Raw genomic sequence first — 21,511 nt, 5'->3', positions numbered from 1 at the left:
GGTGCCTCCAGAAAGGCAGCCTGCCCACAGGAAAAACCATCTAAGAGCTATGAGAAGCCGTGGCCAGGACGTGCTAACACTGCAGCATCAGAGGTTAATCCCTGAGATGTCAGCACCCTGCAGAGGTGCTAATCCATGGCTGGGTGCCTGAATCAGCTTGGTAACACCTCCTGCACATGGCTCCTCCTTCCCCAGCTTAGTGCTGAGGCTGGGTGAAGTCCAAAGAAAGATGCTTTATCTTTTTAGTTTATAGATTCAACCATTTCCAGTACACGAACAAACAAAAGGCTTACAGAGTTGGGTTAAATCATAAACAGATCCATGGATGCACAGCACCAGCACAGAGAGAGAAACAAACATTGCAGTCTGCACTGGAGTCCTCAGACTTCTGCTAATTTGTGTCACCTGAAGTGTTCTCCTTTCTGCCTCACACCAGGCTCAGGGCTCCCAGAGGAGCCAGAAAGCCACTGCTCCCATGGCTCTGAGGGCTGCTGGCTGGACAGGACAATTCACTAAACAGCCAAAGGCACCACAGGAGTCACCACCCCCAGGGGTGTCTGTGCACCCAGCAGTGACACCTCTGAGCTGATGCTCGTGTTTGTCCCCCAGTAAACTGCCTGCAGTGTAAGGGGTGCTACTGCAAGTTTGAACCACCAGCTGCAATGCCAGGGATGTCTGGTTTCAAGCCTCAAATATCTGTACAAACAGAACCTCCACCTGAACAAAAATCACATTTGGCTAGTGAGAAAGCCAACTCTGCACCCATGCATTAATAGAATTCTTTAATCAGAGAGAGGATCTTTACTAGATTTTTTTTTTTTGGTGCTAAACCATCTTTAGGCATTAACAAGTATTTTCCTCAGATACTGCTAGGAGAGCAAAGTTTGTTCTTTATGATTAGCTTATCCCAAGAAAGAGAAGTCCACATACAGTATGGAAGAGCTCTCCTACTCTTAAGACTTCAGTAGGACTGAAGAAAACTTCTAAAAAGCTTTACCGGTCCCAGAGAGAAGTTACTATTCATTGTGGGTGTGAGTTTTGCTCCTTGCTGAGGCTTTTGGCTACCACTGCCATGAGTGCAATCAAAATGCACATCTGAGTTGTACCCCATTACTATACTCCAGGATCATCTGGCCCAAATTATATTATCAAAGCAGAGGATGTTACTACATTCACCCTTTATTGAATCCTGGGAAAAACGCTTTGAGATCAGCCCCAAACTATTTTACTAGCTTTGCTCAACCTTGCTGGAAAAGCCCCCAAATTACAAAGTTAATTGGCAGCACATTGTTACCATATGTGGTGCGCAAGAGAAGCACTGAAGTTTATTTAGGCATCAGAACCAAAGGAGAGTAGAATATTACTGCTCTTTATGAGGATTTTGTGTTGGCCTTGATTACGAAGGCATCCCCAGCCTTGATCCTGCAGTGTGCAGCCTGCCCAGCAGAATTCACTAAAGTGTGAAGCCCCAGCAGTTCCAGGAGAGCAGCCCACAGCTGATGTTTGCAGTAAAATTGTAGCCACAGGGCAGAAACTCTCTCTCTGTTTTTAAGCTCTGGCAGAATCCCTGTACCAGGGTCCTTGCACAGACCGCCCAGGCTACCCTGACATCTCAGCCCCACACAGGCACCTGCAGGGCTCCTCTTGTCCCATCTGGAGGAATAAACTGCAATTCACACAGTCTACTAGGGGTCACAGGCAAACACTGCTTGCCTTAAAGGACCATAAACTATTCTGAAATGCTCAGATAGACTTTCGTGAAGTGAAACATCAGGTTTCAATTAAGATGCCTTCATTTCCCAATCTGATGTGTGTTAAACAACCTATCAAAACCTCATAAACTTCAGTTCACAGCATTCTCATTTCCGGATTCTCTCTTCTCCTTCCAGTTTAAGCAATAACTTGTGTATTAAAATAATGTGTTTAAAAAGAAAAATAAATTGGAAAAAAATAAAGTATAGTGATTTTTGTCCTTTATTGGGACACCACTCCTGATTTTCTGGAAGACACATCAAGACCACATTGTTCTAAGGGTAAGTTCTGGAGAATGCAGAGAGATGAAGTAAGTTAATTCCTAGCTGAATGGAATATTTGCAATAAGATACCTTCAGTGCACAGAACAAAAACATATGTAATTGAATGAAATTCAATTACAAACCAAAAATCCAGAGTTCCCAGAATCCCATGACAGCTTCTGTACACAGCAGCGCATTTTTCAAAAGGCCCATTCCATGTGGCCGAATCTATCTGCATATCTTGCATTTTGCATTTCGAGAAGGAAATGTCTTATCTTGAGGTATCCACCCATCTGACTTGCACAAAACAGAAGTCTCTAATATTCCAGAAGTCTTCATGATATAAGTATTTGAGCATGGCAAACGAGACACTATTCTGTCTAGTCCAAACCCCTGCTGTGACACAGCAAATCTCCTGCACTGATAGCAGTGGAAGGACAATGCCAGGGGCAGACCAAGCAGACCTTGTCCAGCAAAAGTGCTTCTCTCTGGGTTTGTCAGCTGTGCTAATGTGCCCAAAAATGTCACGTGTGGTCTCTTATCAACAACTATATCACATGTGTACATGAGCAATTTACCCACCCAAGTAATACTTACTGTAATGGTTGATATATTACGTAGAGCAAATATAAATAGGTTCTGAGGACAGTGTTGCAATGTGAGATAATCCAGAAAACCCAAGTCACCACCTACTCCAACACTAACACTGCAAAAAGCTGCACTGGGGGTGAGAGGTACAAGAATGAACATTAAGGAATTTTGTTAATAAATATGAGCTAAAACTGTGGTTTGCAGTGTTTTCTTTTGTGAGCTTTTACATATAAAACTTGTTGGGATAAAACCAGAATTTCTTACCAAAGGCCTCATAAAGCAAACCTTTACCCTCTTCTACTATTGGCCTGGGATGCAGCTTCACAGTGGCTTTCAAGGCACTGCTGAAATGTTGATGATCCCCCCCAAAATCCTTGGATCAGGAAGGTTCTTGCCTGGGTCTGAAGGAGTCTGAGAGCTGTGACTGTAACAGAGCCAAAGCCCCTCCCTTTCAATGTCCAACAGTGGAGGCCCAAAGGAAAAACAAGAACAGTGTAAGCCTCCTGTGCTGCTTGGTCTCACATCCTTCTGTGAGGTTTTGCTCCCTTTGCTTTGTACCTACCCCTCTGCCCATCAGGCCGTTGTTGAAAGGCAGCCCAATGAAGCTGAACGCTGCCTCCTGGATGAAGTAGGGGTTCAGGATACGGATCTCATGAGGCTCCCTTGGGACACGGGTTGCCACTGACTTCCAAAAGCCATCAGAGGCACTCTGGTAACAAAAACAAAAACAGAAACAAAAAGGAAAAAGAAAGATAAAACAACAAACAGAATTATATACAAAATATAGCAGATTTACATTATTTTATTTTAAAAATACATTATAATGCACTAGTGCGGCAGTTCCCATTGTCTCTGCTCATTGCCACAGGGCATTAGTATGACATTGTAGGGGACCTGTGTCTCCTGTGTCTCTTGGAGAGGTGGCAGCAGCATGGACAGATGCAGTTGAGCCAGTTCAGATAGTAATTGAGGGAGACAGACAGGCCAGGTCTTCCCACTTTATCCTGTATTTGTCCTCCCCTGTTAGGTTTTATGTGAATTAAGCTGTAAACCCCTACAGATATCATCCTGTTTTGTGAAGAGTCATGAATGTTCACGGTACAAGGGAAGAGATAACTAAGTATGTCTATTCTTTTTACCCAGTTCACGTTTTCACTCTGCACACATGGAAGAACACTGGCCTTGATGTGAGCTGCACTCCTAGACAGCCTTGCCTGGGGAGGGGCTGGTGCCACTCTGCCACATGGCTTCCCATCCTTGCTCATTAATGGCTTTGCATCATTGCTCCCCATCATTGACACCTTTCCAGGTGTCAGCAGGCACAGCACAGAGTGCCCCCAAAATAACCAGAGGCTCTGTGTTCACAGGACTTAGGGAGCAATTGTGTTCCAATGTTTCACTTCTGTTTGGGTTCATTCAGAGCAAGGCACAGGGAAGATGGAAGGAATACTAATCTGCTGACCAGCTTCTTGGGCAGGATAACCTGATTGAACACCTCCTTGAAGCATTGAGCCATCTTCCCTGAGATCTCCATGACAAGAAACAGACACTATACTACATTAAAAGGACACACTCTGGAATTCATTATACACACCAGTTTTGGGTTGCTTGCAGCTTAGCAGTGACTTTACAGCTGCTCTCAAGGCACTGATGAAAATGTTGATTATCCACTGCAAAATCCTCAGGAGCTTCCTCTGCCCAGTAGTGATCACCGCTGTAATTACAGACTGGAATTCTGCCTCAGCCAATGCCTGCTGCATTTCACAAACTCCCTGTCCTGTGCTCAGCTCCTGTGAACTCTCACACCACTCTCACACCTTACAGAGTGTTTTTTATGGAACAATTCCATGGATATCTTTAGCTGCTGAATTTCATACCCTGAAATTGAAATTTTGGCAGATGGCTCGTGCTACAAAAGGTATTAACAGAGCAAACCTGAGGAGGGTGCACACTCTCATCGAAACCAGCACTCTAGGAAAACAAAATCCCATTGCTATCTGTTCCCCCTCAAAACTGCCCAAACACAATACATTTTGACAACCAGGGTAAGCATCCCATGGGTTTAAGTTCACATTTCATCAATGGCCAAGTGCCCTTGGGACCCTAAATGGAAAAAATCTTAATTATCACTCACGTTCTTTCATCATAGTAGAATTAGAAAGAATGCCTGGTGTCAAAGTAGTCTAACACTTTCCATTATAATAAGACGTTTTCAGCCACCGAGTGATCCCAGCATTAAAAAAAAACCAGAAAAAAACCCTTTACAGATATTAATAAAGTATAACATCCATTTGACCAAGGGATTTGAGGGATTTGGTATGCCAGCTGGGTTTTCTCTCTTTGTGAAAATTCATTAAAAATTGGATAAATATTAAACCTTTGGAATTTCCTAAGGGCACACGTAAAGTAGAGGCCTTTCAGTTCCAGGAAAGAAATGGGAAAAAAAAAAAAAGGGTCACAGACTCCACTTGCATTAAGCATGCTCCAGGTCTCACAAAAATGAAGATGATAAACAAAAATCGTGAACAGCTACTCATTCAGTGAAACCATCTTATCATGGGCTTAAGCAGGCACTCCCTGGAAAAATAGTGTTTGACCTTGAAACTAAAATAAAGTTCAATTATGATTCAATAAGTATAAGTTCAATTACGATTTTACATACACCTCTAAATATAGCATTGCCCAAATTTTGTGAACAATTCAAGCCAAAGGTCTGCAAGCTATTTAAAGTGGACAGAAGATGCCTTTTGTTTGGACATACACTCCATAGGAGATTCTACATAAGTTCTTGGATGTAAGTAGGTTTTACATGGCTTTTACATTACACATAAAATATTAAATAGAAAAGAAAAAGAAGAAAAGTTATAAACATTTGAGAGTTTTATTCCTTGCTGCTGCTGGAGCTGAAATAACCAGACGTAGCACTGCTGTCCATCTTCCCAGCACTGTGTGAACCACGAGGACCACACCTGGGCTCCTCCTCTCAGCTAGTTCAATGCCAGTGCAAAATAAATGGGGGTGCCCGTCCCTAGCTGGAAATACAACCAGTCTGCTTTACTCCCTTCTATTTAGCTGTTTCTCCTGTTGTTCTTCATGACTATTTCCCTAAGCATTTCCTTCAGCTGTCACACTGCTCTGAAGTTGCTCTGGCTCTCCCTCCTGTCTCATTTCTGTTTGCTCTGTGTTCTTCCCTGTAACTTCACTGGGAAGTGCCCCTGAGGTTAGTTTTGAGGGACAGCTGGGGGAGTCTTTCATTTTGGTGCATTTTCCTGCTGTAATTTCTAAAACAATTACAGGGAGAACACGGGGTCTCAGCCGGCAGCTCTCACTTTCATCTCTAGAGCAGGCAAAGCCCCGTGCAGTGCTAAAGAACCAAAAACTCCTTTCCTGGCTTACAATGACCGAAACCCCAGCTTTGTGGTTTGGCTCTGCAGCCCCGCGGCCCTGAGCTCCCTTCTCAGCGCTGTGGTTTCGCTGTGCAGCGTGTCCCGGGCAGGCTGCAGAGCGCAGCGCCAGCCCTGCGAGCCCCGGGGCTGCTCCCGACACAGCCCCGGCAGCGCAGCCCCTGCCGCTGCCCGCCTCGGTGCGATGCACGTTCAGCCTGATTGTACCCAGATGTTCACAGAGGCTTCCAAAGCAATCACTTCCCGTTGGGGAACGCTGTCCCTTTTTCTGGCTGGGAGGAGAGCCGAGGAGCAGCAGGCATTAGGAGGGAGGGCACGCTTTTCCTGCCAGATTCGGCAGCTCAGACTCGCAGTTGGAGGTTGGGGGCATCCTCTGTTGTCTGCTGCAGTGGCAAAACCTGCAGTGCTTAAGGGTGGGCTTGTCATAATGAAATAACTCCTGTCCTCATCAGCACAATGATAAACAGTCAGAAAATGAGTCTGAAAACTGCTTAGGCAACGTTCCTGCAGTGCCTCATCACCTCCTGGTACCGAGGTGGAAACCAGAAGGTCCAGGCTGGAAATTGTGTATCCTTGTGTTAAGCTTCTACTGTTATTACTTGTTGGTATTACTGCACACCTGGAGTCCCAGGCACAGATCAGTGTTCACAGTGCCAAAAGCTGCCAAAAGAAGCTTACATGGCACAAGCATAAAGAAACAAGCACCACAAACAGGCAGACAGGAGAACATGACTGAAGAACGAGCCTATGAGGGCCATGGCATTTTTAAGCAATCTTGGAATGTTTTCAAAATTGTGTAATTGCAAAGGACATCACTAAAGGCTTTAGAGAAAAGTATTTTAAAAGTACAAAAGAATTTAGATAGGCCAGGGCTTTCAAGCCAGTCTCTTGTACAGTTCTCACCCAGCAAGAGAGGCAGAAAGAGACACCACCTCTGTAGACACCACTCCAGGAACAAACTGGTACAGACATAACAGACCAAAGATAGGAGATTAGGAGGAAGGGATAAAAAGTGGCAGGGCTCACCAAATAGCTCCAGGGACAAGACCATCCAGCTGCAATCCCTCATTCTGCTCATTTGCAGAATACTGAAGGCTAATAGGCACAGCTAGTTGTAAACTATTTTTTGTCTCCATTCAGTTTTCCATCTCCTGTTCTCAGATTTACCAAGGCAAATCAGAGCATTCTCTAAAATAAGATATGGAAACTCAGAGCCTCAGCCAAGAAGCACCTCAGTGGAAAATACAAACCACTAGAAGCAGGCTGAGTCTCCCACAATAACAACATTTCTAATATACTGAACAAGAAGAGAGGTAATGCCATTGCATCCAGATGATACAGATGCTGCCTCTGTGTCACTACTGGATTTAAGAGTACAATAGCTCATTGATGATTCTAGCTCTGATGGGAAGGGAACAGGAAGATTGCAAAGGTCACCTACATGCAACATGAAGTCTGGGTATGCAATACTTTGCTGCAAAGCAACCAAATTAAGAGACTGGAGAGGGAGTCTGTGGTAAACAGAGATTACTGCTCCTTTGAACTCTGCCAACACCAGAAATGGAGAGGAAGAAGGACATGAGGCAAAAAAAAAAAAAAAGGTCAAGAGATGATGCACCAGTCACAAGACCTCACGGTGCCTGTGAGCACATTGTTAATTGGAATCTCTGCCCCCACCAAGGCTGGAATGTGGTTTATTCTCTACCAGTCATCCACAAGCTCTCACTGCCACACAAACAAGGCACAGCAAAACCACTGCAATCCATCTGCAGAGGCTTTTGAAAGGTTTCTGCTCAGGCATGACTGGATTAGATGTGAAAGTTGTGTTTCCACTAGAAAATAACCATCTTATCAGCCAGTGCTGCATTTCTCAGCGGTCAAGTAGACACAGAGGCCTAGAAAATGCTCTTCTGCAAGTGGCAATATAAATGAAGTTGCATCATTTGCACTGATTATCAAAGCAACAAGGAATTTTTAGCAACAAGAACAGAGGTGCTGAGAGCCTGCAGTCTGGGTTAATGGTCAATTGCCAGACCCACTAGCCCACACTTCAAACATATTTACCCAACTTTCTCAAAGCCATGGAGAACCCCTCACCATCCTCTGTACATGGCTCTGACAGCCAGCATTCATTCTGAATGAACCTATCTTCAGTTTCTAGAGCCTAGAAATGCTCTGGAGACTAGTTCCACTCTTATCTGCCCCACTGAAAAGCTCTTACTCTGCCTGAAGTAGGAGCTTTGCTCAAGCCTCTCCCTCATCTTCTCTAAGTTCTGCTGTCAAAAGAGATGCAGCTCTTGGACTGCCCAACAACACAATGCTTCTAATTTTTTACCAGTTTTGTTTCTTCTCCTGAGGCATCCTCCCCCTGACCAAGTCTAAAATCAACTGGCTGTAATTTACCAGGTCATTCCCCTGTCAGTATGCTCCATCTGCCACTGCCTCACAGCACCTAAAAGAACTCCTGGCAGCTTATAAAGGCCACAAACTTAGTTTTCATTAATGTTTTTACTAATGGAGACAAAAGCACCTCAAAACATGGCACTACTAGAGCTTTTCTTTCTTTTTAAAGCAACAGTAGTTTCTTTGTTGATAGAGCTGAGCTAATAGCTCACTACATTGGCCAGAGATAAGTTTCTTTAAGCTGGATAACCAAGTCAAAAACCACAAGAGAAAGGAAATGTATTCCAAGCAGCAGCTGCAAACTTTAAACACTGTGCCAGACATGTAACTTACACAGCACCCTGGCTACACATGAAACTGGAAGCTGTCCCATGCACAGATACTGGCTCAGAAAGCAGCAGCTCCAATGGTGACAAAATCCACCTGGGACATGAGGGTGGCACTGCTGTGTCACACACCAGTCTGCTGTAACTCAGCAATGTGCTCATTCCCATGGATGTCAGGAAGTTTCTGCCCTGTTTGCCTGCAAACAAATATTGTTAATAAGCAGAGAAGAATATTCAAACAGGCCTACTGAATTTCCAGCTCCATTTGAACTACATAACTGAGTGCCACAGCTAACCCAAATACAGACACGTGGGCCTCCTGTGTGGCTGGTCTAATACCAGCTGCTGTCTTCTGATTCACAGGATTAAACAGCACAAGGCCAAGACCAGTCTAAGGAGTGAGGAGAACAAAGCTATTTTTATGACATGTTGTAAATGAAAAGGAATTCCTCTTAAAAAAAAAGTATTCTCATGGTTTAATCCACGTAACTGAGAGCAAAATGTGGTTCACAGTTGTAAGATAAAAAAATGCCATCAAAAAAGAGATTGTCCTGTGAAGAAAATGGGACTTGGAACATGTCAGAGGAGCTGCAGAAAAACTGAAGATTTTTCTGATGAATGCTGTTTCAGAAGTTGAAGCATAAGAGATGGCTCACATATGGCATGTCAGCAGACATGTCTTCTCTGTACAAATAGGGTGATGCATAGACTGTCCCACAGACTCTTTTGTTCAAAATGCAACCTGGATTTTGAGCCAAAATTTGAAGAACTATTCCTGTTCTGAGATGTCTTAGGAAACATGGAAGTTTTTAGTGAAAGGAATGGATTTAGATAACTTATGTTTGCTTTGTGGTTTTTTTTGTCTGTGAATAATTATCCTTCAATGAAAAAATATCCAAAGTAGTAGAGTTTCAGAAAAATCCTGAAGAAGAATAGGCCCTATATCACAATTATATACATTATATAGGGTGTTTTATTCCCTAAGGGACCACCTCCTTTACTTTGTTACTATTTTTATGACATAGTTTATTAAAAGTCATAATCATATAACATTAAAAGGATACCAGGGCTGAAAGGGTCAGATCCATGTGTTAGTAATTGCTGAAGTAGGATTGTCTTGCAATTTCAGTTCAGGATTGCTGTTGAGAACACTGACTTTTCAATCTTTCCACAAGATTTTTCTTATATCACCATGTATCTAAGGGTTTTACAAAGCATACTTCCACATTTAGAGCACCTCTGCAATACTTAGTGTGTTTAACACCTCCTCAAGAGGAACCCTCGGTGTCTGTAACCAGGAGACCAATCTTCCTCCTCACATTTCCTCCCTGCTATCCACGTGTTCTGCAGCTCCTACAACTACTCATACAAGGCTGAATGCCTTACATTACAGAAATTAGTCCAAATCTCAGTCTTCCCTCTCCACTAGATAGACAGCTGTGCTCTAAGCAAGCCAGGATATAATTAAGCAATTAAGGATAACATCTGCACAGGAGAACTGAATTAACATTGAAAATGCAATGTTATTTTTTGCCTTTTTTAACTTCTGGCAGCTTGATTTCTATAATCATACAGCACTTTAAAAAGTCTTAAAGTGCCAGTGTTTTAGGAATTTCCTGCCAGTTATAAACCCTTCCTTTCTCTGCTGTCCTTATCACTCCTGCTCTTGCCATGTCCCAGACCAGGCTACCGCTCCTTCCCATTGCCTAGATGGCAGAGAGGAGGAAAAGGAGTTCCTGAGAGCCCAGGAGATGTTCCCTGCTCCCTGGTCTGCTGCCCTTGCCCCAGACTCTTTGTGGAGAAGTGACTGATGAGAAAATCCTACTTGGTTCTCACATCCCGGGAGATATTGCATCCCAACTAACTGTGGGAGGACACCTGACAGGCAGGACAGGGGACCCACAGTAGGACTGAGGGCATCTCTAACAGCCCCCATGGAACATCAGACCAAGCCCTGGGATTTCACAGAACAGCAGCAGCCACACCAGGCTGAAGAATTGGACAACAAAATAGGGTGGAAGATTTTTTTTTTTTAATCTGGAAACAATTATACATTTTCAGTAGCCTCATCGTGAGACAGCTGAATAATTTCAGCTGAACTTTCTGGCTGTGGCAAACATGCGGCAAGGAAAAGACCAGCTCAAAGATGCCAGTGTAAAAATGATAAAAATGATAAAGCATTTTCCCCATCACTTATAACAGAAAATATGAGGTGATCCCAACTATGATCCCAACTACAAGCCCAGCTACCTGCTCCACTTACAACCATATGCCTGCTCAGAAGAAAAAAATTGAAAAAAAACTTAAAAAGCTGTCTTTGCAGGCTTGGGTGACAAAGCACAAGGGCATCCCAGGACATCCATCAGCAAGGTCTTTTTTGGGGAGCTGAACTGGTTCACGAGTTTGAATACAAACAGCAACTCATTAAACAACATATATTTAGACTAAATTCTTGGCACATTACAACAAAAAAAAGCTAAAGGATCACCACAGGAAGAATTACGGCCTAAAAGCCCTCATTGCTTTCAGAAGTTATCTCAAAGTGAGACTCCAGGGAAATTTTTACATTGTTTTTACAGCAAGAGTACACAGAAAATCTGTTTTCTCCTATTTTGGCATCTTTGCTGAAATGAGAAGCCAAATCATTTGTATATTCACTGAGTGTTCATATAGAATATATACAAATTATTCAGTGTCCTCTAAGAAGAGAAGGCAGAAAGGTCAAAATAACAAGAAACTGGGAAGATGCCAGGAAGCTCCTGCCCTACTTTGTTTTCTAGACTTGCATTAATAATTAGTGTTTTACAGAAGAAGAGTTTTTAAGTAAGATTATTTAATATTCTTAAAAGATTAGAATTTAAATAAACCGTAATGCAAACAGAACATTTACATTTAAAGAGTTGTTTTCCAAATTGCAGAAGTGCTGATCACTTGGGCCAGGCTCTGTATTTTCTGTCCTTGTCAGTTGTGGGCAAATTTCATATAATCAAAAATGGTCAGAATACAAGAGATGGTCAAGATGAGAGAAACTTCCAAGTAGACCTACCAAGCTCTTGTGCACCCAACAATTTGGCCATTTTCCTCCAATTTTATGCCTCTGACTAAATAAACAAATAAAAATTAAGACACTAACAGTTTTACAAACCTGTCTTAATTGAGAAGAAACACACTCAGACACATGGCATAAAATCACAACTGCAAGCATAGAAATACTACCAAAAAAAAGTCAGGTCTTTCCTGAATCCCTCTTGCTTACTGCCTTCACATGGCTTGGTCTATTTTCACTTCTGTTGTTGGGACAAGTGTTTGCATTAAATAGCTGTGAGTGTTGAGGCAGGGGTGCTGCTCAGTCAGGAGGGGAAGGAGGTCAGGGATTCACACACAGGAGCATCCTTCTCTCCTGCAGAAAGAACTGCCATTCCTCTTGGGTAGAACCAGAAGCACCACACACAGCTGGAGCACAGGGGGAGAGATAAATTTAGGAAGATAAAAGCACACAGGGAGTTTAGCTACCTCTGTTTATTATAGCAGACTGAAGATAAAGGTCAACCCCCTGTCCTGGAGCCCTCGGTGCTTCGAGGCAGAGAAAATGTTACAAATTGCTCAGACAGCTCTAACTATGCAAGTAATCCATGGAGCCTGCCAAGGAACACATGTGTTTCAGGCATAAATCGTCCAATCTATTCCTTTCTGAATTAACATCTGTCATCATGACACCATTCAAAATGACTGAAGACTGGATCATATTAACAACCACACATCTTGGATAAATATTTACTGTTCAGACTTTCTTCCCCCCCCCCACTTTAAATAAAAATGCAGATAGCAAAATTCCTGGAGCTGTGAAAGGGGAGTCTCTTTTCAGCCACTGACAGAAAGCATGGGATTTTATTTACAAAATCAAATCAGTGTTTTCCCCCTCCTCTGTGAGTCTTCATACCCCACACTGGTGAACTTACAGCATCCTGTGGTGTTGCAATGCTCTCCAAAGAGCTCTTCTGGGGAATTCTGTTATGCTGGAGGTTGCTCACCTCAGAGACTCCACAAAACCTTCTCCCTCTGGATGCAGAAACAGATCAAGCTAATTGTGCCCCAAGAAGAGAAAAAATTGCTGTGACCTTTGCAGACAACTGGATAAAGCAAATAACTTACTTCCATGACAAGCTGTCAGGTGTATTACTGGCTTGCTACCCTGCTCCCCATAGTCAACAAATGGGTCATAGAAAGTGAGGACAGGTGGTCCCAGAGTCACAGAACCGGAGGGTGGGAAGGCAGCATGAGTGCAGCCCTGTCCTTTGTACTCCCAGCACACGGAATTTTCCCAGATACTGGATTAAGTCTGCATTACAGTAAAAAGATGTCAGCAGTCAGTGCTCCCTTCTGCAAGTATGTCATCTGACAATTGTAGGGACAGATTTCTAGGAAATTATGTGTGTTAAGACTGATTTTATCTAGTTGAGCTTCTAGCCACCACATTCTGCTATTTCTTCTCAGCACGGCTTGAGAGGCTGAGAGAAACCCTGCTGAAATCCTTCTGGATATTCTGCATAGCACGGAGCAGTGCTCCTCCATCAGCAACTTCTCCTTCCAGTCCTTTACTCTCACACTGTTTGAGTGGACCAAGATATCCAGTCTTGATTTCAAGACACCAAGAGCAAATTCATCAAGCCTGTAGGGCAGATGTAGCAAAAATACTTATACTGATATAAATGTGCTGCCTTTTTTGGTCGTTTGCCTAGCTTCAGATGCACTTCTTCCTACAAAATTAAAAACTCTTGTGAGAAAAAATCTTCCCTCTAGCTAGAGAGAGAGACTACAAGTAAATCCCCCCAAAATCTCATGCATAAGCTAAATAAATTGAACTCCGTAACTAAATAAATTGAACTCAAATCTCTCAGGCTAAGGGAAGCTTTGCAGACTTCAAATGATTCCTGAAGTCCTTTACTGAAGTGTTAACACAGAACATCTTCATTCTACCAGCAGTTGCACGAATGGGCAACACCCTCTGGGTGACGTCTCAGTTTCACTGCTGGCAATGTCCTGGCACTTCTCCCACGTGCTGGCTTTGCTGCATGGAGGAACATCTGCTGCACATGCGGGCCATGCAATACCCTCAGCAGGCATGGGCTGCACTGGTGGCAGAACTAACTGTAGCTGGGGAGGGACAGACACACACCTTGCTGCTGGAGAGGCCATGCAAACATCCGAGAGCACTGTGGTGCAAAAGAGAGCACTACACAAATCCACAGGCAATCAGGCAATTTTGTTAGCTCTGCTGTTTATGGAATTGTGTGTGTTTCATTAAGATCACCATCAGATTTGGAATTTCTTTACATTGGCTCAGCTATTCCAACCAAGGCAGGCAACCTGAGTCTACAGGCACTATGACCTTGAAATGCACCTACCAGGATTTGCATAAACTGGTGTCTGAATATTGCCAGAGCCTGCCAAACAGAGAGAGTGCAACATGAGCACCCTCCTGGTGCCTTTTCAAGACATCTGCACTTGCTCTTCAGCTGGCCCTCACACTGACTTTTCAAGATGTGGAAAAACTGCAACTCTAAATTGCCCATCTTTTTTGACTTTGGTTGAGAAGGAAGCAGTAATCAAATATCTAGGAGAGAGCCACAGCTGTCAGTTGTATGGCCACAGACATCAGAAGAGATGAGACGGTGACAATATTAGGAAGAAATTGTCTCAGGATAAAGCAGGATGGGTAGGCAATCCCAGAAAGGATGTCCTACTAGGGCAGTGATACAGTCTTTTCAGGGGTAAATCTTGTTTGGGTCTCTTAATTTAAGAATGATGCACAGGAATAGAAACTAAATAAATAAAAATCTGACTGGAGCTCTCTGGTTTTCACGTTACAGCTGGGATTACTGAGCCAGAAATGAAGATGATGCTGTCTTGGCAGATGTGGGATAAAGGTTCTTTAAGGATTGCTGATGCCTAGCATGGCAAGGATGACTTGTGTTAGGTAACAGCAAGCAAAGCAAGGGACAAAAAAAAAAAAAAAAGGACAAAACCCATGCATAGTGCAGAAAAGACTAGAAGGGCAGACACACCAACAATTTGCATTTTAATTTTGAAGAGAAACTGTCTAAAAATTGAGTCATCAATGATGTCATTCCTACAAGTACAGACACTTTGCAAACTTTTGACACCTGGATTTTTTTCATCCAGGAAATAGTGTGGTCATGGCTATTTTTTAATTTCTTGATCTACCTCATAAGCTTAAGTGAATGGTTACAGACTTGCAGATATTAATGGCTACCCAATCCAGGTGGACAAGTTTTATTGTCCAGGACACATCCACCTGGCAACATTGAATGCTATGAAGGCACATTGCAAAGGCACCAGAGCAGCCCCTGCCACCAGCTGATGCTTGACAGTGCATTTACACAGACTGTGCATGCCTGGCTAGGAGCAGCTCTCAGCTGTGCAGTGACCTGCCTAATCTCATCACGCTGTTGCAGGCAGGTATGTATGAAGGGCAGGCTCCAGCCTGCACTTCCCATACCAACAACCTTCCTTTGGGAATCTGGCCAGGAAGTTTCCCCCAAGGCCCACGTTGTAAACTGGGTCATTTGCCTACTGAGGTTCCTGTATGGCTCTCACCACAGTGCTACCTGAAAGCTTGCTAAAAATCACAAAATGCACAACTAAACTTTTCTCCCTGTCTTGGTCAACAGGGACAATGTTTTATACAGCATATCTACATATTTTCCAGCCTCTTTTCTAACCATGACTAGAAAAAACTGGCTTACCTTCTCTCATAGGGCACCAGTGTTCATACTTCTCCTTAAATCTTCTGGAAATTGCTCTGATCTCCTAGGCCAGTCACAGAAAAGGATTTTTTTTCCATATGCAAGTCTTCCATGGTTCCCTTGGGCCATTCCCACCAATGCCTCCAATGGTGAAACAGCTCCTGACCATGGCAGCACAACCCCCTAAGCAGTATGGACTAGCTTTCTACAGAGCCAGAGAGATCAAAACCTTAAAACCCAAACAATGATGTCAAAACAATCATACCAGAAAGACAAGCTAACTTCCATCTACTCTCTGGCAAAGGAATATGGAATATTCTCCACAGAATGCATCACAGAGACTGTCCCACCTCATCTTCTCAGTCAGAGATTTGGTAGGAGCCAGAAAAGTCTGCCTCATGTTTTCACTTTCTTACAAAGCATTTTCTGTGCTTCAACATTTAGTCATGGCTCAGTCGCCTTGACTGAGACACTGAATGATCCTGATGATGTGGTAGGGTATTCCCTGCTACAATTCCTATTAGAATTCCCCCACACTCTGGGAGTAGAAATGGTTTTTAAACCATGTGCTAGGACCACAGGACAACCACTAATGAAAAGGCTTTCTTGCCTCTTCCTCACTGCAAGCCTCATCACGTCCCCTGAGCAGCCTGGCTGCCTTACTCACCAGCCATGCCTTCCTCAATTACACTTCTGAAGGGATTACTTATAAATAGCTATTTAGGTGAAAACTCAAATTTGTGAAAGAAATTAAACAAGCCTTAAGATGACTTCTCAATTCAAAAGCTTTTCTTGCTTATGATGGAGCAGCTTCTGTACCCTTCCAGCTGAGTCAAAGGAGAGCAGGAGGACACAAGGCAATGCCCACCCTGGCACATCTCTAAGCAGAGGGGCTGAAGCTGTGCTTCAGCACAGGATGAGGCACCACAAACCTGTAACCAAGCTCTGCATTCACAATGCATTAAGAAAACTTGCCGTGGGTTTACAGCTCCACCAAACCAGAGTGCTGCCCCAAGACTCATCCCACATGTCTTTCTCACAATCCATGAAAACCTGAAAAGACCCACTGTACACAAGACATTTAAAGCAACAAGCCCCTTGGAGGAGAAAAAGGAAAGAAAATATTTGCAATTCAAAAGCAAACTCTGGAGTGAATCTGCCAGCAGTGGCCACTCAATTTGTCACCAAAGGCAAGGGACAGCATTGGAAAAAGCAGATTCTCCTACCCTAATGCAGACCCAGAGAAACCACCTGCTCAAGTGCTGGGCTCAAGTTCCAAACAAGCTGAAAATACAGGCATGTGAATGAAGCTTTCCTTGGGATGGGACAGCAACAACAGATTCACAGCCTCACTGCTTTCCTGAAGATGACAGGAGGAGCATGATGGCTCCTCAGGTTTGTTTCAGGATGTAAACCAGCCCACAGGTAAGGCTATTTCATAATCTGAGGAATCCACAGTGAACTACAGGGCTGTGACATTCACAGGCTGCCCTAGCAAGCATGCAGCATGACAAGGCCATTAACTGATGGAAGAAGAGGAGCTCTAAACAAAAGCTCAGCAGACAGCACAAGTGCTGGCAGCAGTCTGGCCTTGGCTCACTGATTGTGCAGCAAGGTATCATAACACACATTCTACCACAACTAGGAGTATGCTGTTGGGTTAATACAATAATGTAGTTCCCCAATAAAAAGTTAAATAAAACTATCCACAAGGTCTCTGAAGCAGCAGTCTCATGCTGTGACAAGGATCAGGGGTAATTGTCATGCCCACTGCTGGAGGATGATGGCTGCTGGGCACCACTGCTGTGTGCCAGTTGTCAGATACATGTCCCTGCAAGGGACAGACAGCCCAGCCTGGCCTCACTCACAGGCAGGTGCCCACTTGCTCCTGTGACTTTCACTATCAAAGAGAACTTCTGGGTGCCACAGGCACTTTCTGCACAAGTGACTCCTCCTGGCAAAGGCTGCAGAGATTCCCACTGGAATCATCCACAGGCTCATTAACACATGAGCACGAAGCTTGTGAGCTGCCAATTTCTAGTGGCACCTTTGCCCTCACTTGGCAGCTTTATTGCCATGTGCCAGATGTTCAGGGATGTGAGCAAGCCAGAGAGCTCCCTCTAATTGACTCATGACAGCCAAGAAACCACCCTGGAACTGGCCTCAGTACCAGGCTGGGATGGCTGCTTTGCATATCTGGAGCTTGTAAAGTCCTGTTTGTTTCAGGAAGCATCTACTCTCCATGCAACAGAGAAACTTTCAGCTTTTGACCATTATTTTAAAAAGCAATATATGACCAAGCCTCTATCCCTCTGCAATTCCTCTGGTACTTTGTGTACTCAGAAAGAGTTTCTGTCACTGAAAGAGCCAGGCAGATGCAGGAGGGTACAAGCACTGGGAAGCAATGGGGTGGGTTACAATATATGTAGATTATGTCTCTTGGCAAAAATAACAGTCCAGGAGAAAGTTTAACTGTTCTGAGTGACTGTCCATGAGTAATCCCCCTCTGGTGATGCAGTGGCAGCAGTTGTTTCATCAGCAAAGGGGTGCCTGGAAGTGTCACAGGCTCTTAGAGCCGTGATTCCAAGTCAGCACAGCCAGACCAGTCACCACAGAGGCACGAACAGCTCACATCTGTGACCCTTCTGCAACAGCCACGAGTTCATGGAACTGCAGGCTCTGGGACTCCAACCCACTTCCTTTCCACTTGGACACTGACTTATTAGGTCAACATGGTGCAATACTCCCCTCTGCTAACCATGTCACCTTTCTCCATCCCATACTACTTCTAGCTGCAACCAGTGCTATGATTTTCTCTTTTAGTTATTCCAATGCTTGTCAAACGACTGAAATCAGGTTACCAGTGTTTTAGTCACTTGGATTCACTCACCCTTCCCCTTCTTAAAGGGAGGTCTACATTCTCTGGTGATACACTATGCTCTATCTTCCTACAAGACTTCAATCTGCAGTGCCAGCTCAGCCAGAACTCTGTGATGGAGACTACATTTGTTTTGCTGTTGACAGTGAACAGTCAGCCAAACCTGTCCTTTTTAGAGGTTAATGTTTTCTCTTAAGTTAATGTTTTCTCTCAAGTTTTTACTTGTTTCCAGATTTTTCTGGTTTAGTGTGAAATAAAAAGCAGTTGAGCTTTTACATTTCCTTATGTCCATATTCTACTGCTCCTCCTTCTGGACACAGTGTCTCCCAGGGCACTAAGGCACCACACAGATATCAGGGAGACTGTTTCACCAGACTGTATGCAACACATAAAATCCCCTGCCTCACTATTCTGCTAATGCTTCTGCATCACATTAATTCTTTTTCCTTATAACATCTCCTGAAAATCCTCCTCTCTACACAGCACTTATCCCTTTCTCAGTATGCAAGTGCTGCCAAAAGACCAACACAACACAGAGCAAATCCCTCTCAGCTGCAGGGAGAATAAGCTGATCTGACCACTGACCCAGCAATAAATAGCCACTCGCCTTTCATTTACTCTTTCTCCAATAAGCTCCCTTTGATTTCACTTACTCAAGAGAGGACTAAGCAAGGATCCCAGTACCTGGTCAAGCAGGTCCAAGCTGCTCCAGGTGCCTGAAGGAATTCAGAAGATCTCATTACCCACCTGTGACTGTACCATGGACAGGTGCAGTTGCCACCAACAGTCACAGACAAAGGAAACATCAGAGGACAGAGATCAGCCCATTTTTTTCGAGGAATGAGTCAACTTCCACAGCAGTTGTGTTCTTTAGCAGAATGCTTCCATTTTCCTTTTCTCCATCCCGAGGCCAGAGTCCTGACTGTAACCACTGGTTTGCAGTGTGTCTGCACGAAGTCTTGCAGATGCACATGTCAGATAAGGAAAAAGCAATAGTGGCATACAGAGCTCTCAGGTCATGCAAATGCCTCTACATAAATCCAGGAAAGGAAGAAACTCTCCTTTCTCTGGAAAATCAGCTGAGAGAGAAACAAACTCTCGACACACAGAGAGCATTTGTCATTTTGAACCTACCACACACTGATGAAAATACCAACACTCACTACCAGAACAAACAGACACCTACGTGCTATTCCCATAGCACTGCTCGTCCTCCATTGGGTCATTCCTGTCTAAGAGACAGCACTTTCTGCATTGGTTTCCTCCAGAAAAAGCAGCTGTGTGAGCCACCTGCCTGCAGCTAAAGCCAGTGACAGCAAGATCTCAGCCTCAAGTAGAGAAAATCAGATGAGAGCACAAGAGAGCACAAGACAGATGTTTTCCAGCCACCTGGGCTGCATCCTAAAGTACTCTATGAACTGGCTCAGCAGTCTCAAGAACTAGCATTGATTCCCTTTGGGGTATCAAAACCTAAAAAAAGGTAGGGGATTGAAAAATGGACAGAAGTAGTGCCTAGACTTAATAAGGCAAAAAAGGGAAGAGAGTTGAATTATTATTTCAATTCCCAGAATAGCAGGATTAATTATTTGTAAGCACCTGAAAAAAAAAAAAAACAGACTGAGTAGCAACCCGGGTGGATTTGTCAAGAAAGAATTATTTTTTAAAGAATTCTTTATACAGACAAAAAAATTATCTGAGGGGAGAAGTAAGACACGAACTGGAATTCAGTAAAACTTCTGACAGATCGCTTTCACAAACATGCCAAAAGCATTATTGATGACACAAGCATGATACAAGTCCAGAAGTGGCCAAAAAACTATCCAGGAGGCTCAGTGGGCTCACTCGAGGAATGGAAGGATGTTAATACTTTGGGGTCTGCCTAGGAACCAACATTGTTTAGTGTTTTCATTATCAACCTGGATGATGAAGTAAAAAGTATGTTTATTAAATTGCAGAGGACATGAATCTGGAAAGAATGGCACGTATGCTGGGAAGTCTGCCAAAGGAACTTGGCAAACTGGAGGAGTGTTCTGGAAGGAAGGATCGGGAGTGACAAGAGCACAGTGCTGCTCTTTGGCACGAGGAGCCAACGGCACAAGCACAGGGTGTGGAGTGGGGGAAGTGGCTGCTCTCCAATTCTTCCTGAGACCTGGAGTCTCCAGGAACCCAACATGCACCTTCAGTTCCATGCCACTGTGGAAAAGGCCACAGAAACAGTGGATGCATATAGAATGAGAACTGTGAGGTTAATGAATTATCTATTTGCTCCTCTTTTTTGCTGTAGTCTGTACATTTTTGGGCACTGCTCTTTAAGGAAAAGAGGAATTAACTACAAACATTCAAAAGAGCAACAGGAATTAAGAGATCTGGAAAGCATCACCTAAAAGAACTGAAAAAACCTCAGAGTGTTTATTCTGAAGAACTGAAGGATAAGGAGCCAATCAGAAGAACACTGAAGTAATGCACAAAGCTGAAGCTCTTTCTGCTTTCTGCCAGTCTGGGCACTGAAGCACGCAGCTAAGAGAACTGCAATCACTCTCCCCAGTCTAGCAGGTTTTAATAGACTATTTTCTGCACCTTTCCAAGAGCAGGGGATACCACACAAGAATCTACTGATGATGACTTGACTGCAAGCATCAGGGAAAAATTAAATTTGTTTTGAAGTAAATCAACCCATCCTCTGAGCTTCAAGCCAAACACTAGGAGTCCCTGCAACTGCGTTCAGGTTGCAGGGCACTGACACTGCCAGAGCTTTCCCTTTCCCTGAATGAGGAACAAGAGCCTGACATAAAGCAAAGAAAATTACTTTTGACTCAATTATTCATGTTACGAAAGCCCACTTGTGCTTGCCCAGAGGTTGACAGGTAACTTCATCTGTCTGGTAGCAAGAAAATAATTGCAAGTTGGTGCCAGTGTTAGACAAGAGCAAAGTATGAGCCCTTAAGGCCCTCTGTGTAACAACTGTATACAATGATATTCGCAGACTGTTTCGTTATGTGTGTGGTGAGCTGCCAACTTCTTCTCTCTGTCTCTAAACACACAATATAATATGCCATGCCCTGAATGCTAATCCAGTTGTCTTCTTATTTGCTGAAAAGTCATTAAGCAACATTTGAAAACAAATATA

At 43.7% G+C, this 21,511-nt stretch overlaps 1 protein-coding gene across 7 annotated transcripts in view; it reads right to left on the bottom strand.

Moving 5' to 3' along the window:
• ST3GAL3 (ST3 beta-galactoside alpha-2,3-sialyltransferase 3) overlaps nt 1–21,511 on the bottom strand; it is a 176,022-nt gene that overhangs the window by 22,583 nt on the left and 131,928 nt on the right. For all 7 annotated transcript variants that reach the window (XR_004081944.1, XM_005423104.2, XM_031058694.1 and 4 more), the window contains one exon: nt 3,169–3,315. Coding sequence is in view for 6 of the 7 variants with exons in the window: in XM_005423104.2 (XP_005423161.1) it covers nt 3,169–3,315 (147 nt within the window). In the remaining variant the exon portion in view is untranslated. The remainder of the gene's footprint in view (nt 1–3,168; nt 3,316–21,511) is intronic.

The sequence above is a fragment of the Geospiza fortis genome, unplaced genomic scaffold (genome assembly GCF_000277835.1).
Source record: "Geospiza fortis unplaced genomic scaffold, GeoFor_1.0 scaffold333, whole genome shotgun sequence".
Lineage (NCBI taxonomy): Eukaryota > Metazoa > Chordata > Aves > Passeriformes > Thraupidae > Geospiza > Geospiza fortis.
Note: the sequence above shows the minus strand (reverse complement) of the source record. Positions and strands in the feature narration are given on the sequence as shown.